The sequence below is a fragment of the Tachypleus tridentatus genome, chromosome 2 (assembly GCF_004210375.1).
Source record: "Tachypleus tridentatus isolate NWPU-2018 chromosome 2, ASM421037v1, whole genome shotgun sequence".
In the NCBI taxonomy this organism is placed as follows: domain Eukaryota; kingdom Metazoa; phylum Arthropoda; class Merostomata; order Xiphosura; family Limulidae; genus Tachypleus; species Tachypleus tridentatus.
The window spans coordinates 53,530,907-53,546,503 of record NC_134826.1 but is presented as its reverse complement, the minus strand read 5'-3'; the positions used below and the strand labels follow the sequence as shown (position 1 = coordinate 53,546,503).

Sequence of the window (15,597 nt, the reverse complement as noted above, 5' to 3'; positions counted from 1 at the left end):
ACATATTAACTTGTTGTATTTCCATTTAGATCAAACTATGATATATATGTGTTTATATTAACCTACTTTATATATCGTCTTCAAACAACTCTGTTTTTATCCTTTGTTTTTTTGCAGTTGTTAGTCAACATTACACTGCTAGACTACCTTTGTTAGCCGTCTCTAACTGCGAACTGATTGAGTAGCAACAATTCGTCTTCCAACTTTAAAATCAACAGGGGGCGAACAGAAACATAAGTTTCGCGCTCATCGTTAGGCCGTGGCTAGTCTATGGCTCTTGGAAGACCGTGTTATGCTTTCGTTCCATGTCCAAACTACATACCGAAACAGAAACGTTTTAGATGATTGAATTGTCGGAATAATATATTTTAACAATCACGCGATTACGTCAATGATCTGGTAAGTAGCACGTGTTGCAGATTGCGGAAGCTTTGTTCGAAATTTTAGCCAATCACGTAGTTTTGTCGCTAAGTGACACTATATGAATCAATAAAAGCTGTTATGTTGTCCTCAATAAGTCGAGAAACTCGTGGAGTTTATACTTTATAATTCTCATTCAATGGAACCTATCGCTACTACAGGCTTCAATCTTACTGTGTTTCACTAGCTTGCCGATAGGCGGCAGCAAGTGCCTATTTAGGACATGAAAAAACAGACAGGTATGAGAGCAGTTGGTGTTGAATTCAACCAGATACTCAGGTGAGACGGAAAACAACAGTCTGACAGTCCTAAGAAAAATTTTCGCTTGGCCAGACAATCCTGGCCCCCTCGCTTTAACTTTTACAACTGACGATCCACGAAATGGCAGACTTCTATGCCGTAAGTAGGCCTACTTGAATGTTGCTAGTTGTAATCTAGTTAGAATAACTAGTAAGACAGAATCTACATACAGGTTAGTTACTCTGCCTTTTCTGTTTGGTTTTCAACCTTAACCTTAGTCGAAAACTAGGCTGTGACTCCATATGGAAGAAATTTATGGCAATCAATTTGTAATACTAACACTGATCAATAAAAAAATGTGGAATAATTGGTGAAATGTATCTATATGATAAGTTCAGATATATGTAGAGAGATCAGTAAATGACGTAGATGTCTCCTTAAATATATCTGTATGATAAGTTCAGACGTAGGTAGACAGGTCAGTAAATAACGTAGATGCCTCCTGAAATGTATCTATATGATAAGTTCAGACGTAGGTAGATAAGTTCAGACGTAGGTAGACAGGTCAGTAAATAACGTAGATGTCTCCTGAAATGTATCTATATGATAAGTTCAGACGTAGGTAGACAGGTCAGTAAATGACGTAGATGTCTCCTGAAATGTATCTATATGATAAGTTCAGACATGTAGACAGGTCAGTAAATAACGTAGATATCTCCTTAAATGTATCTATATGATAAGTTCAGACATGTAGACATGTTAGTAAATAACGTAGATGTCACCTGAAATGTATCTATAAGTTTGGACTGATCATTAAAGAAAGATGTCTATACAGGGTATCCGAAAAGTCTGGACCACATGCACTCCATATAATTTTAAGGAACGTGTTCCACGTGCTGTCCTTGTAATTCGAAACACGTCTGGATTAATAGTAGGAATAATCCGACCTTCTCTTACTTTTGACCACTGGCGTATCTGAAATTAAAGAAATCTGCAAATGACCCGTGATTTCAGAGTTTTTGGACATTTTGTGTAAGTTCAGGCAGGTGGCAGTGTCGTAGCCGCGCAGACTAGCATTCGGTAATAGTGATATTATTGAGGGTAAAATTTTGGTACTGCTGTCTACAGAAAAGTATTTCTCCCCCCCCCTCCTTCATATAGCTACTGATTGTGGGGATAAGATAATGAATTCATTGGTAATCGATTTCAGATTTCTTGTTGTTTTCATTAGACTTGTTCCGTTCTACTAACATCGGACGGCTCAAAACATAATTTTTATGTCATTCTTGTGAATGCACGGGGTCACGTGGCAGCGAGATGAGACACGCCCAGAGTTATGTCTTAACGCCTCATACGTAGGCCTATAAAAGTCCCCCACTCCCATTGAAGAAATAACACTGAAATAACACATTGTTGTTTGAGCAAGAGACAACTAGTAATAGAAATATTAACTGTCAGTGTTTGTAACTTTCCTTCCTTTCTATTGTAAGTTTTCCACTAACTCCATACAGACCGACAAACATACAGGGAAGTTGGTTTCGTCGTCAACGTGGTTTCTTTATTATACCAGATTTTGTCAGTCCAATTTATTTGTCTCTTTTAACCGAAACCCCGAATATAAATTAACGCATTTCTCTTGGTGTAACAATTACCTTTAAGACCTGTAATACTAAAATTCGAAATTCGACCCGCGCGAAAAACACAGAGTAAGTAAATCTTTGTGTAGATATGCACTAAAACTGACATTAAAAATGCACAATTACTTGAGAATAGTTTATTGTATTTGTTTGTAACTTTTTTATCATTTAACAATTGAAATTATTTCAGTTTTATTCACATTTTTATTACAAATCTTTCTCTTCGTGTCTTTCTCCAATGTTTTTTGGTTTTTCTCCACACATTGGATGAACATACAGCCAGTAAAAGTTAAAATCCTTGTCTCTTTCTAATGATTTCCAAAGAGACATCAATCAGTTCCTCTTACTTTAAGTTGACGTATATTCAATTCAAGCGCACAACACCAATATTTGGATTTAATACCACAATTTTTGTAAACAAGTTGTGTACTTTGATTTTGTGAAATTTTGACGCGAATTGTGTGTACTTTCATAATCTACAAGTTCGAGTCATTTTCATTTCTAGCTAATGAACGTATCAAATGGTTTTACACCTTGGTAGCAATTATCACACATTAGATAACCTGTAAACATAACCAACGTCTTCACACATTAGATAGTGAGTACACATAACCCACAGTTTCACACACTAGTAACCTGTGCACATAACCCACGGCTTCCCACACTAGATAACGTGTACATATAATCCACAGCTTCACACATCAGATAATGTACACACATAACCAACAGTTTTACACATCAGATAATGTGTTCATATAACCCATAGCTTCACACGCATGAATATTTCATCATAAATACTATTTCTTTTCTAAACATGGAAATTAACGGTTAAGCAGTCCTGTCAACTATATTTCAATGAGTGTATCCATCTAATGACATTTTTGTAAATGTCATCATTTGACATTTCAATAAACGTGACTAGGATGATGACATGTCCAGGTCTTCTTTTTTTATTCACCTGGAATTACAAAATGGTGTTTGTATGACTTTTGTAAAAAAAAAATCTATTTTTTATTGTAAGTTGAAGAATAGTGGAGCTTCCCTCTGATCATTGTGTTGGAGTGGTTACCATGTAATTGACACTATTCGAATTGTGGTTACTCCTTCTGATCATTGTGATGGAGTGGTTACCATGTAATTGACACTATTCGAATTGTGGTTACTCCTTCTGATCATTGTGATGGAGTGGTTGCCATGAAATTCGCACTGTTTAAATTGTTATTTTCTCTGATACTTGGAATTGAGTGGCTACCATGTAATTCACACTGTTTAAGTTGTGGCTACTCCCTCTGATCGTTGTTATTGAGTGGTTACCAAGTAACCTACATTATATTGTCCTATTTTTTATTAAAAATATCGAATAATTATATAATACAGCAGTATTGTATTTATCAATAGCTCAAGAAAGAATTAATTACATTATTGTTTTTAAGTTCTAATTATATCTTTATACGAGTACTGGTGCTACGTGTGTTTTTTAACCTAAACAGTTTTTCTATTATTAATGTATACTTAAAGGTATGACTAAAAGAAAACGAATAGAATAGTTCATTTATCAACGAAGTTGTAATTTAAACATTAGCATATAGTTTATTTTACTAATATTCATTCCTACATTTTCGTCAACTAATTTTTAATGCTGTATGTAACAGGAAAACTTTGCCGCAGTTGATATAGAATCAAGCCACACAGACTAATAACAATTATTGTTGCTAAGTGAACCGTGAAGTTAAACAAAAATATCTATTCTATTACGGTTTTATAAAAACGGAAAACTTTGGCAAAAGTTATGGCGATCAAATTATGGATTACTATCAGAGTAGCTTCGATGATTCACGAAACCTTAAGGTTTGTTATTTCCAGATGTAATTAAACTAGGAAATGGTTTAATTTGTTTTGAATTTCGCGCAAAGCTACTCGAGGGCTATCTGCGCTAGCCGTCCCTAGGTTAGCAGTGTAAGACAAGAAGGAAAGCAGCTAGTCATCACCACCCACCACCAACTCTTGGGATACTCTTTTACCAATGAATAGTAGGATTGACAGTCACATTATAACGCCCCCACGGCTGAAAAGGGCAAGCATATTTGGTGTAACTGGGATTCGAACCCGCGACTCTCGGATTACGAGGTGAGTGCTTTAACCACCTGGCCATGCCGAGCCCAACCTGGAAATAGTGTTGTCCAATGGTTAGTGGATTCGAATCTTGTTCCCACCTAATCGTTGTAATTTTGGGCGAGGCATTCCATGACGCTACAATAGTGAAATTTATTAACACTATTTTATAAAGGAAAACTACCACTAAATATATTAAAGAATCTGGTTCTTTGTGTAAAGTATAGGTCTGTTCAGAATAATAGGGCTGCGATCCTAAAGCTGATATTATTTGCTGTCGCGCGTCACTTTCTCACTTACTATGTTTTGATATCTAATGACAAACACTTTAGATGTGACAAAAACGTGTGGTAACTAAAAGATTGTGTGTGTAACTTTAAAAAAAGGAAATAAAATATTTATTATTGATAACAAGTTTGGAGAAAATAATTCATTCATTCGTCAGCTAGGCCTAATATTTTGTTTTACCCATCTTCATGCTCCAAGTGAAAAAAAACAAAAAACGAAGCAAAGCTAACTAATGAATGAATATTTACTGTAAAAATTATCTTTAGTGTTATAAGTGTTTCTGCAGTACCAGCTTGGATTTCAGTATTTTAAGACGCGCGGCCAATCACCATTTGGCCACATCTTTTTTCACACCTAAAGGGTTTTTGATTAGATATATGGTGTACAAAATAGTGTTAAACAATATATTATATCCAGAAATTGTTCGAATAATATATTTTATCTAAAAGAATGTTCAGACAATATATTGTACGTACAGCATTGTTTAGAAAATACTTCATATATGGAGTATTGTTTAGATAATATACTGTATCTAGAATATTCTATAAACAATATATTGTATCTAAACTATTGTTCAGACAATATATTGTTATTCATACGGCTTTTTCTGCATAAAAGCAGATGAAAGAAGATATTATTGTGCCCTTGTCACCAAATTGTCTTTCCTAAAAAACAATAATGCAAAATTCCACAATTGTCTTTTGTCAAAGTCATAAGAAAACCTTCCAACAAGTGTCTATCACAATATCAAGGCTACGAGCCAAACTTCTTCAAATGTCTTATATCCGGACCAAAAGGCAAACTTCACCAAAATGATGAATAGAATTTGAAACAAACATCATACTTGTACAAACGCTGATTTGATAAGCTCGGATTGTTTACATAACTTGTGATGGACAGGAATCTTTGTATTCTTTGATAGATTGTTTAGGCAGAGTATTCATGATGAAACTTTGTAGAATGAACGACAACTGCCTGGTATGGAAACATAAATGTAGAGGACGACGTTTTGAAAGTCTTCCGCCTTTCGTCTCCAAGTCGTCCTCTACACTTGTGTCTCCACAACAGGCAGTTGTCGTTCATTCTACAAAGTTTCATCAGGAATCTTTGTACTGAGACAATAAAATCATGAGAAACTGGACATTTAAAAACACAAAGAGGAAATACCTTGAAATAAAATACAAAAAGCGAACATTATTAGATAAAGTAATAATTTTAAAACCTCGCAGTGTCTAGATGTTTATAAAAGAGTCCCCACTTACATAAGAAAGTTTGCTTTTTAAACCAAGCGATATTTGAATATCTGTTGTGTCTACCGCGGGGAATCGAATACTTGATTTTAACGTTGTAAGCTTGTAAAGTTTTGGATTTTAAAGCGAAACTGAAACCAAACCACAAGTTGGTAAAGTGATGTTACAGTAACTGATTGTTTTTCAATTATTTTATTTTATTTTGTTTGGTCTTACGACCTTAACCTCGCCTTGTGTGGGGTCGACCGATGTTTTTGTAAGCCAAGAACTGTTTTACTCTTGAGTGGCTAACCCACCAGGAAACCTAATAAAACGAGCATGATTGATGACGTGTTTCAAACCTGTGACCTCAGATTGCGGTCGAAGGCCCTGACCACCTTTAATGTAACTTTATCAAACATTAGAGGCCTTTAGTTCAACTATTTAACAGTGATTAATACATCATTCGTAGCGCTACATTGCGAGAAGTGTTGATAAAACTTTGTAAGTTGTTTGGTTATTGAACTGCTATTGATCTTCAAAAATAGTTCTTGAAGTACGTGTCAGTTTCTAGTGTTCTTATGACTAACTGTTCCTTATATTTAAGTGTAGTATGTTGCCTGATGTTGACATCAGATTCTTTGTTTGTTTATTGAATCGCCCAAAGCTATTCGAAAACTATTTGCTTTAGTCGTCCCTTCCCAATTTTGAAGTGACACACTAGAGGGAAAGCAGCCAGCTAACAATACCATCCACCGTCATTTCTTGAATAGCTCTTTCACTACGAACAGTGGGATAGACCGGATTGTTATAACGCTCCCACGGCTGAAAGAGAGAGCACGATGGAGATGAGATTCGAGCTTGCGATCCTCAGGTTGCAAGTCTAGCACCGTGTCAGACCTTGCAAAGTTTCATAACGGTAACGAGGCCCTCGTCATCTGAAGGTGGAGGGTTCGAATTCCCGTCATACCAAACATGCTTAACCTTTCAGCTGTGGGGAGCGTTATATGGTTACAGTCAATCCCACTATCCGTTAGTAAAAGAGTAGTTGATGGTGGGTGGCTATTACTAGTTGCCTTCCCACTTGTCTTACGCTGCTAAATTAGGGACGGCTAGTGTAGATAGCTCTCGTGTAACTTTGAGCGAAATTCAAAAAACAAACAGGACAGGAACTCTGGAAAAGGAAAAAAATTCAAATATTATAATATTTTTATTCTGTTGCCTTTTAACAAAGTATGATGTACGGTGAGCTAGTTCTAATTGCTGTTTCTTATCAAGCACAAAGCTACACAAAGGACTGTCCATGTTCTGCCCACCCACGTATCGAAACTCGGGGGAGCGGTTCGTTATAGAACTGTTTGTTTGGTTTTAGCCCTAATTTGAAACTGATAAACTGAGGGAAAGCAGATATTCAAACAGCACCCACGCCAACTCTTGGGAGACTCTTGTCTGATCGAAAAGTGAGAAATGTCTGCCACGATTATAACTCACCCACTACTCTCTTGTGCGCATGTTTAAGACAACGGGAATTGAAGATAAAACTCTCGAATTCTCAGCTCGGGCACGCAAGGCACTGGATGAAGAAGACATTGATGTGGTAGATATGTTTCTAACCAAACGGATGTCTCAGCTATATACCTGAATTTTACTTCACTTTTATCTAGGTAGTCATGGTAATATGATGCCTAAAAACTCATTCCACAAAAGCCGTTTTTTTTTTATTTGAATCTCCTCAGTTTACCTCTTAGCTTCTACGAAAACCGTTTCAGCGATCTACCGCCAGGTGTTTTAAGAAACAACAAGTTAGTTTTTTGACACACCTTAACTACGACACGAGTTATTCTCTCACGTCTGTATGTTTACCTGAACAAAACCATATGTGGATAGATAGTCAAGCAGTCAGGTCAGAGACCCTTATTTTCAAGTATTGAACTGTGAACTAGATGCATATCAAACAGTCGACAGCGGCTTCCACTTGAAGGGATAGGTAACTGAGAACAGTGATTGGCTGTCACTCTTATAACTTGCGGTCAGTTCATAAACTGCAAAATATTAACACGTTCTTGGGTAATTATATTATATAAGTGTAAAAGACACAATAAACATAAATACATTTAATATTGTTCCATGATGCTAACAATAAAACGTTCAATATCGTTCCATCATGGTAACATAAAAACGTTTAATATTGTTCCACCATGCTAATATACAAACGTTTAATATTGTTGTATTACGCTAACATATAAATGTTTAATGTTGTTCCACCATGTTAATATAGAAAGGTTTAATATTGTTTCATTATGCTAACATATAAATGTTTAATGTTATTCCACCATGTTAACATAGAAAGGTTTAATATTGTTTCATTATGCTAACATATAAATACTTAATGTTGTTCCACTATGTTAATATACAAACGTTTAATATTTTTGCTTTATGCTAACATATAAATGTTTAATGTCGTTCCACCATGTTAATATAGAAAGGTTTAATATTTTTTCATTATGCAAACATATAAATACTTAATGTTGTTCCACTATGTTAATATACAAACGTTTAATATTTTTGCTTTATGCTAACATATAAATGTTTAATGTCGTTCCACCATGTTAACATAGAAAGGTATATTGTTGTATCATGCTAGCATAGAAATGTTTAATATTGTTCCATCATGGTGACATAAAAACGTTTAATGTTGTTTCACCATGCTAATAATAAAGGTTTAATATTGTTGCATCATGCTAATATAGAAACGTTTAATGTTGCTCCATTATGGTAACTAATAAAAGTTGACTTTACAGAGAGTTTGAAAAATCCAACTACATAGTTACATACATACTTAGAAAAATAGTAACCAACACTTGAAGAACGTAGAAAATCTCTTAAAACAAGCTAGTAACCAACACTTGAAGAACGTAGAAAATATCTTAAAACAAGCTAGTAACCAACACTTGAAGAACGTAGAAAATATCTTAAAAGAAACTAGTAATCACCACTTGAAGAACGTGGAAAATATCTTAAAAGAAACTAGTAATCACCACTTGAAGAACGTGGAAAATGTTTTCAAATGAAACTCATAATCAGTATATGACAGACATAAACCCTCAGGTTCATAATATGAACATCACTACTTCAGGACCATCTCTCTATCAAATGTAATTAGAAATATTACTTATTAGTGACCCTACAGTGCTCTGATGTTGGTGAAAATATATTTTCTAATAATAACGTTTTCATGAGGTTTTTGGTTTGATAAATCTACCGTATTGTTTTCATGAGGTTTTTGGTTTGATAAATCTACCATATTGTTTTCATGAGGGTTTTGGTTTGATAAATCTACCGTATTGTTTTCATGAGGTTTTTGGTTTGATAAATCTACCATATTGTTTTCATGAGGGTTTTGGTTTGATAAATCTACCATATTGTTTTCATGAGGGTTTTGGTTTGATAAATCTACTGTATTGTTTTAAAATTCATTTCAATCCTTTTTTAGCTTCCGTTGAATCCATGCCAACAAAATGTTTATGAAACACACTTAGTTAGTTTGTAACAAAAGCTTCAATTCTGCTTAATCAATACTATTGATTTTATTCGAAAGTTTCATATTGAATAACAAACTGTCGTCTGTAAAGTTATTTTTAATGTAACATGACGAGTAGATAATCTGAAACCTGTTTTTTATTTCCAGATGTGGCATGACATTGAAAGTGTGTTTTTAGTCGATCCACAATCGTTCGATCAGAATTTCAATATGGTGCAGTACAGTTTGAATGGACCTCCATTTCATTCTGAAACATCGTATCAGAATCAGAGAGACGAGATCCAGCAGCCACAACCAGAAGTTGTTTCCAAAACTTTAATACATGAGTTGCAGCCTCAAAAAGAACAACAGAGGAAGCAGTTGCAAGGTGGCCTCAATGACGTTATGTCAGAATTGGAATTTGTATTGGGTCCGCATGGAAGAAATTTTTGTACGGAAGAAATGGACTTATGTGCGTCACAAGAAGTGACTCAAAAACAGAACTTTTCTCAGTTCTTTAGCCCATCTTTGAACGTGTCTAAGTCTGGTGGTGAGACACTTCGTCAGCAGTTGAGTCATCTTCCTATCCCGTCAACCTATGCAAACGGAATAAACAGTGATTATCAGTTTGGAACTTACCCTACTACAACGGTTTCGCCATCTTACGGAAATCTCCATTGGACACAGACCAAAGTCAATAAAACGCTAATTTCGAACCAAATGTCACCACCAGCTTCTCCAGAAAGAACTGTTCTCCAACTCCAACAAAAAATAACGTCCACATGGCTAGATAGTTTTACTGCACTCCCTCTAGAGGTATCATCTGCAATCACGCAGCCACATCAAGTTGATCACCTTACATCTGCGCCATCCCGTCTTCTACAGTCGAAACAGGCCACCCATCACGTGAGAATTATGACCCCGCCATCTTCTCCTAACCTTGTAGACCTTCTTAACAGAACCAAGCCAATTGGGAGTGGAAGTCCATCGACATCGAATGGAGTCCAGTTGTCGGAAGTCTCTCAAGGCAACGGCAAGTTGAAGAAAGGGCGTCGCAGTCTGGGGCGTAAAAAAATCACAAGTCACCCTTGTTCTCATCCGGGTTGTAGTAAAACGTATACTAAGAGCTCTCACCTAAAGGCTCATCACCGGACCCACACAGGCGAGAAGCCTTATCAGTGTACGTGGAAAGGATGTGGCTGGAAGTTTGCACGTTCCGACGAACTGACCAGACACTACAGAAAACACACCGGCGTCAGGCCTTTCCAGTGTCGCCTGTGTGAACGTGCTTTCTCTAGATCCGACCATCTGTCCCTTCACATGAAGAGACATGCAACTGTATGAAGGAGCGAGGAACTAAAGTTCTAAAAAGACAATCCATTCGATTTTTCAGACTAACCATGACAGCACAAATCGTGTTACTTCGTGCTTAATTTCAAACAAAAACACAATCTAACCATGACAAACCCAGTTCCTCGATGTCTTGTTGAATCTAACAATTTTTACACGAAACTGTCAATATACATAAACGGCCAAAGTATTATAAATAAAGTACGAAATGTAAGCTAAGTTAAATAACATGTTATTTCAAAGTGTGAGTAGCTTTGAACTAAGCCTTTTTTATAAACTGTGTACAAGAAAGTCGCTTGAGAAATAGAAATACAAAAGTATATCAAAGTGAAAACAAGTTTATAGTTTTTATCATTATGGAGAAGACTACGTTTAAATAGGACTTTAAAAATCAAAATTTTACCATTCACCCAATTACTCGGCAGGTCGCAGGTTGGTACTTTGTAAAAATAAGTAACTAATAAAAAATAAAGTAATTGTAATAGTCGCGAAAACTCTTAGAAAACGTATGCTCTTTTGTACCACATTCCCGTCAAGTTATATAGTTTTACTACTTTCAAACGAGTCGTATTGTTGTAAAGCATTCCCAGCAAACCTTATTGTTGTACAACACCCCCAGTAAACCATATTGTTGCGCCCCTGTGGCTCAGCGGTATGTCTGCGGACTTACAACGCTAAAATCCGGGTTTCGATACCCGTGGTGGGCAGAGCACATATAGCCCATTGTGTAGCCTTGTGATTAATTCAAAACAACAACAACAAACAACCATATTGTTGCATAACATTCTTGGTAAACCATATTGTTGTACAACATTCCCAGTAAACCATACTGTTGTACAACATTCCCAGTAAACCATACTGTTGTACAACATTCCCAGTAAACCATACTGTTGTACAACATTCCCACTAAACCATAGTGTTGTACCACATATCCAGTAAACCATACTGTTGTACAACATTCCCAGCAAACCATACTGTTGTACAACATTCCCAGTAAACCATACTGTTGTACAACATTCCCAGCAAACCATACTGTTGTACAACATTCCCAGTAAACCATACTGTTGTACAACATTCCCAGCAAACCATACTGTTGTACAACATTCCCAGTAAACCATACTGTTGTACAACATTCCCAGTAAACCATACTGTTGTACAACATTCCCAGCAAACCATACTGTTGTACAACATTCCCAGCAAACCATACTGTTGTACAACATTCCCAGTAAACCATAGTGTTGTACCACATATCCAGTAAACCATATTGTTGTACAACATTCCCAGTAAACCATACTGTTGTACAACATTCCCAGTAAACCATAGTGTTGTACCACATATCCAGTAAACCATATTGTTGTACAGCATTCCCAGCAAACCATACTGTTGTACAACATTCCCAGTAAACCATACTGTTGTACAACATTCCCAGCAAACCATACTGTTGTACAACATTCCCAGTAAACCATACTGTTGTACAACATTCCCAGTAAACCATATTGTTGTACAACATTCCCAGCAAACCATACTGTTGTACAACATTCCCAGTAAACCATACTGTTGTACAACAATCCCAGTAAACCATAGTGTTGTACCACATATCCAGTAAACCATATTGTTGTACAACATTCCCAGCAAACAATACTGTTGTACAACATTCCCAGTAAACCATATTGTTGTACCACATACCCAGTAAACCATGTTGTTGTACAACATTCCCAGTAAACTGTATTGTTGTACCACATACCGAGTAAACCATGTTGTTGTACAACATTCCCAGTAAACTGCATTGTTGTACCACATACCGAGTAAACCATGTTGTTGAAACTTATTCCAAGTACAACATTGGTCAACCACATTCCCAACAAATCACATTATTTTACAACGTTACTGACAGGTCATATTAACTTATCAGAAAGTTTTGGCATTGTTGACCACTGTTTTACTGTTTTAGAATGGAAAGTTCAGCTAATTCTTCAAGGTGAAGGTCAATGTGACGTATTGTATACATTTTGTTCCATGTTTTAATTGCAAGACTTTGCTATCCATCAACAAGTACTGCTTAGCACGTGGCAAAAAGTGGTTTAATTTTTCTCCGAGGCTTATTAACCTTTGCTTATATTCTAGTCTATTAAAGTAGCTTACGTTTCCTCATTACCTGTTTGACTTGTCTGTGATAAATCTTGATATAAGTTAAAAATTAAGATAGAAAATTCATTGTTTTACACGTGGCTGGAAAGCTCACTTAGCTGTAACATAATTATAATTATCTATATTGATTTACATATTGTCAGATATGTGTATAGAGACGCACGCAGGATGTTCGTACAGAATGCTATGGTTATCTATTTCAACTGTTGTTCTCAATCACATGATAGGTAAATAGTGTTGTAATTTTTATTGTTGGTTGACAGTTTTTCTGATAACAGCAAAACCACAAATTATTATTTTCTTTATCTTACGAGCGTGCAGAAAATCGTCAATTATTTATAAACAAACAAAAATTACGTTAATTGAAAATATCATATACTGTTGATAAAATTCAAACCACGCGTACAAAACAAAATATTATTTTAAAATAGTTAAAAAGCAGATAACAAATACATGAAATTCATTTAAAAACCACGTGTTGTAAATATTTTCATTCTATTTAGCACTTTCACATCAGATAAAGTTACCACACGAAGTCTTTACTTAAGAAAACCCTCGCTTTAGAAATGTGTTGATTTAGATACAGTTGCTAACAGTATCGTAGTCACAAAAATAAGCCTTTATTTCAATAAGACATATACATATTTATAATAAAGAAGTGAAGGCCTTTTGCTACTAAAACAAACATTATTTTCTTGTATATATATTTTTTTAATATATATTAAAATAAAGGGAACAACTTGAAGGCCTATCTTCGAGAAAATAAAATATTTTATTTGTTTTACTATATTTGTAATTAATCGTGTCCTAACTTCTTAGTTTGTATTGATATGTACATATGTATAATTTTTACATAAAATTAAACTGGAGATTATAGATACTGTCAAAGTTACTTCAGTCGATTGCCATGATAAAGAATATATTCATAATTTTATAAAATCACTAACCAACTTTCATAAACATTTAGATATAATCATGAAAGAAATGGTTAAATCCAGAAATTCAGAAAGAGACAGAGGAGACTTAGAGTTTCACATTTAAACATATCACATATGATACGCGGAACGAATTTGTGTATTCCATATGCTTTTATTAGCACATCCAAGTGTTATTAACGTGCAAGGGAAGTGGTCTGCCAGATATGCACTGGACAGCATCTCCTAGCCATGTTTAAGTGCCACTGTTACTTCCATGACAGTAATTAATACACATGTATTGTGAACATTATTATCAGTATTGTGTTCTCGTGTTTTTTTTTTTAAATATTCAATATTATGAAGGTTTTTTTATACGTGTTCGATTATTCTGAGACAAGTTTGGTTTATTTTATTCTACGAAGGTTTCATACACGAGTATTGTTTACACTTAAACTGTAAACATGTATAGTCTCTGGTGAAGGCCGTCTTTCTTAGTTGTTAAAAACGGTGTCCTTACGAATTTCATGTTTTCTCAGAAAAAATGTTAAAAATTGTAAATTCTTGCAATGACAATTAAAACGGATTTGTTTCATAACTGTTTATTTTCTCACTTCTTTTCTTCCAAAAAACATTTCAAGATATAAATAAATGGAGCATTTCCTCTTCTCAGAATGTCTCTGGAAAAAAAAGAACAAGTAATGCAGTATTCGATTGTTCGAATGTAGACGATGTAACAGAACTTCAGATAGTACTTACATTTGAAAAGATTAATACCGGTAAAGAGAGGAAATTTCTAACAGTGTCAAATTTGTACATTGATATTCTATGAATAATATTCAGTGTTACCACTGGCTGCATTTTATATTATTAATATTACTATCAGTATAGCTTCTACCCTCCCTCGGTGACTAGAGAGGGGGTAAGGTTTGAGAGCTTAATAAAACAAAACAAAATTCAGAGGGACACGTCACAACTAGCCCATTGAGTAACTTTGCACTTAGGCAACAAACAAACAGTTAATAATGCAGAAACATTACAAAATATAAAATATCAAACTAACGTTCGCTTTTCAAAAACTAGGGGTACCTGTTAATTCCTCATCGACGAAGAAATGTAATGAGACTAAAATAGGTAGATTCTAATAGATCGTAATAGTGTACCTTGTTTATTTTTTTATTATTAAGGATCTATTTTTCTCGTTAATGATATGCTTAACATATATAATGTTTATATTTTTTAATGTGCTTATGGAATAAGATTTAAAGTTTGTCTTCCTTCTTATCAGTCCTAACGTTTCAAACTTTTATTTCAATAATATTTAAATAATTATATGGTATTCATTAACCCGCTCTTGTCTGTCCCACCTGCCTCTAGCAACTGTTAAATTATCGTTTTCGTGCATGTTCAGTACTGCCATTAAAAAGAGGGGTGGTTTAAATATTTACAAGGAAACATACACTGTGCTTTGTGAAGAACGTAAGTTCGTTAATATTTTAAGTTCATGCGAGAGGATCTTGTTAACCCTTAGTATAGAAAAAACATGTAGACAGCTATTGATTTAGCTAAGTACAAATGCATGTAGATTTCATTTAAAGTCACGCTAGAATTAAGCTTAAAACATTCAATTATCTCGTTAAACTGAACAATTGGACTTGAAATAATTGTGGAAACCTGTTCATAAAAACAGGTATATTCTTCCTAAAGAAGACGAAAAGATTAACTACGAACAGGAATTA

The 15,597-nt window shown here is 34.9% G+C and overlaps 1 protein-coding gene across 1 annotated transcript; it reads left to right on the top strand.

Moving 5' to 3' along the window:
* Positions 1-508: 508 nt before the first annotated feature.
* LOC143243831 (uncharacterized) lies at positions 509-12,543 on the top strand. The gene is made up of 2 exons (XM_076487517.1): positions 509-819; positions 9,615-12,543. Exons 1-2 carry the CDS (start codon positions 802-804, stop codon positions 10,788-10,790), a joined length of 1,194 nt encoding a protein of 397 aa, XP_076343632.1. The 5' UTR covers positions 509-801; the 3' UTR covers positions 10,791-12,543.
* The last annotated feature ends 3,054 nt before the right edge of the window (positions 12,544-15,597 follow it).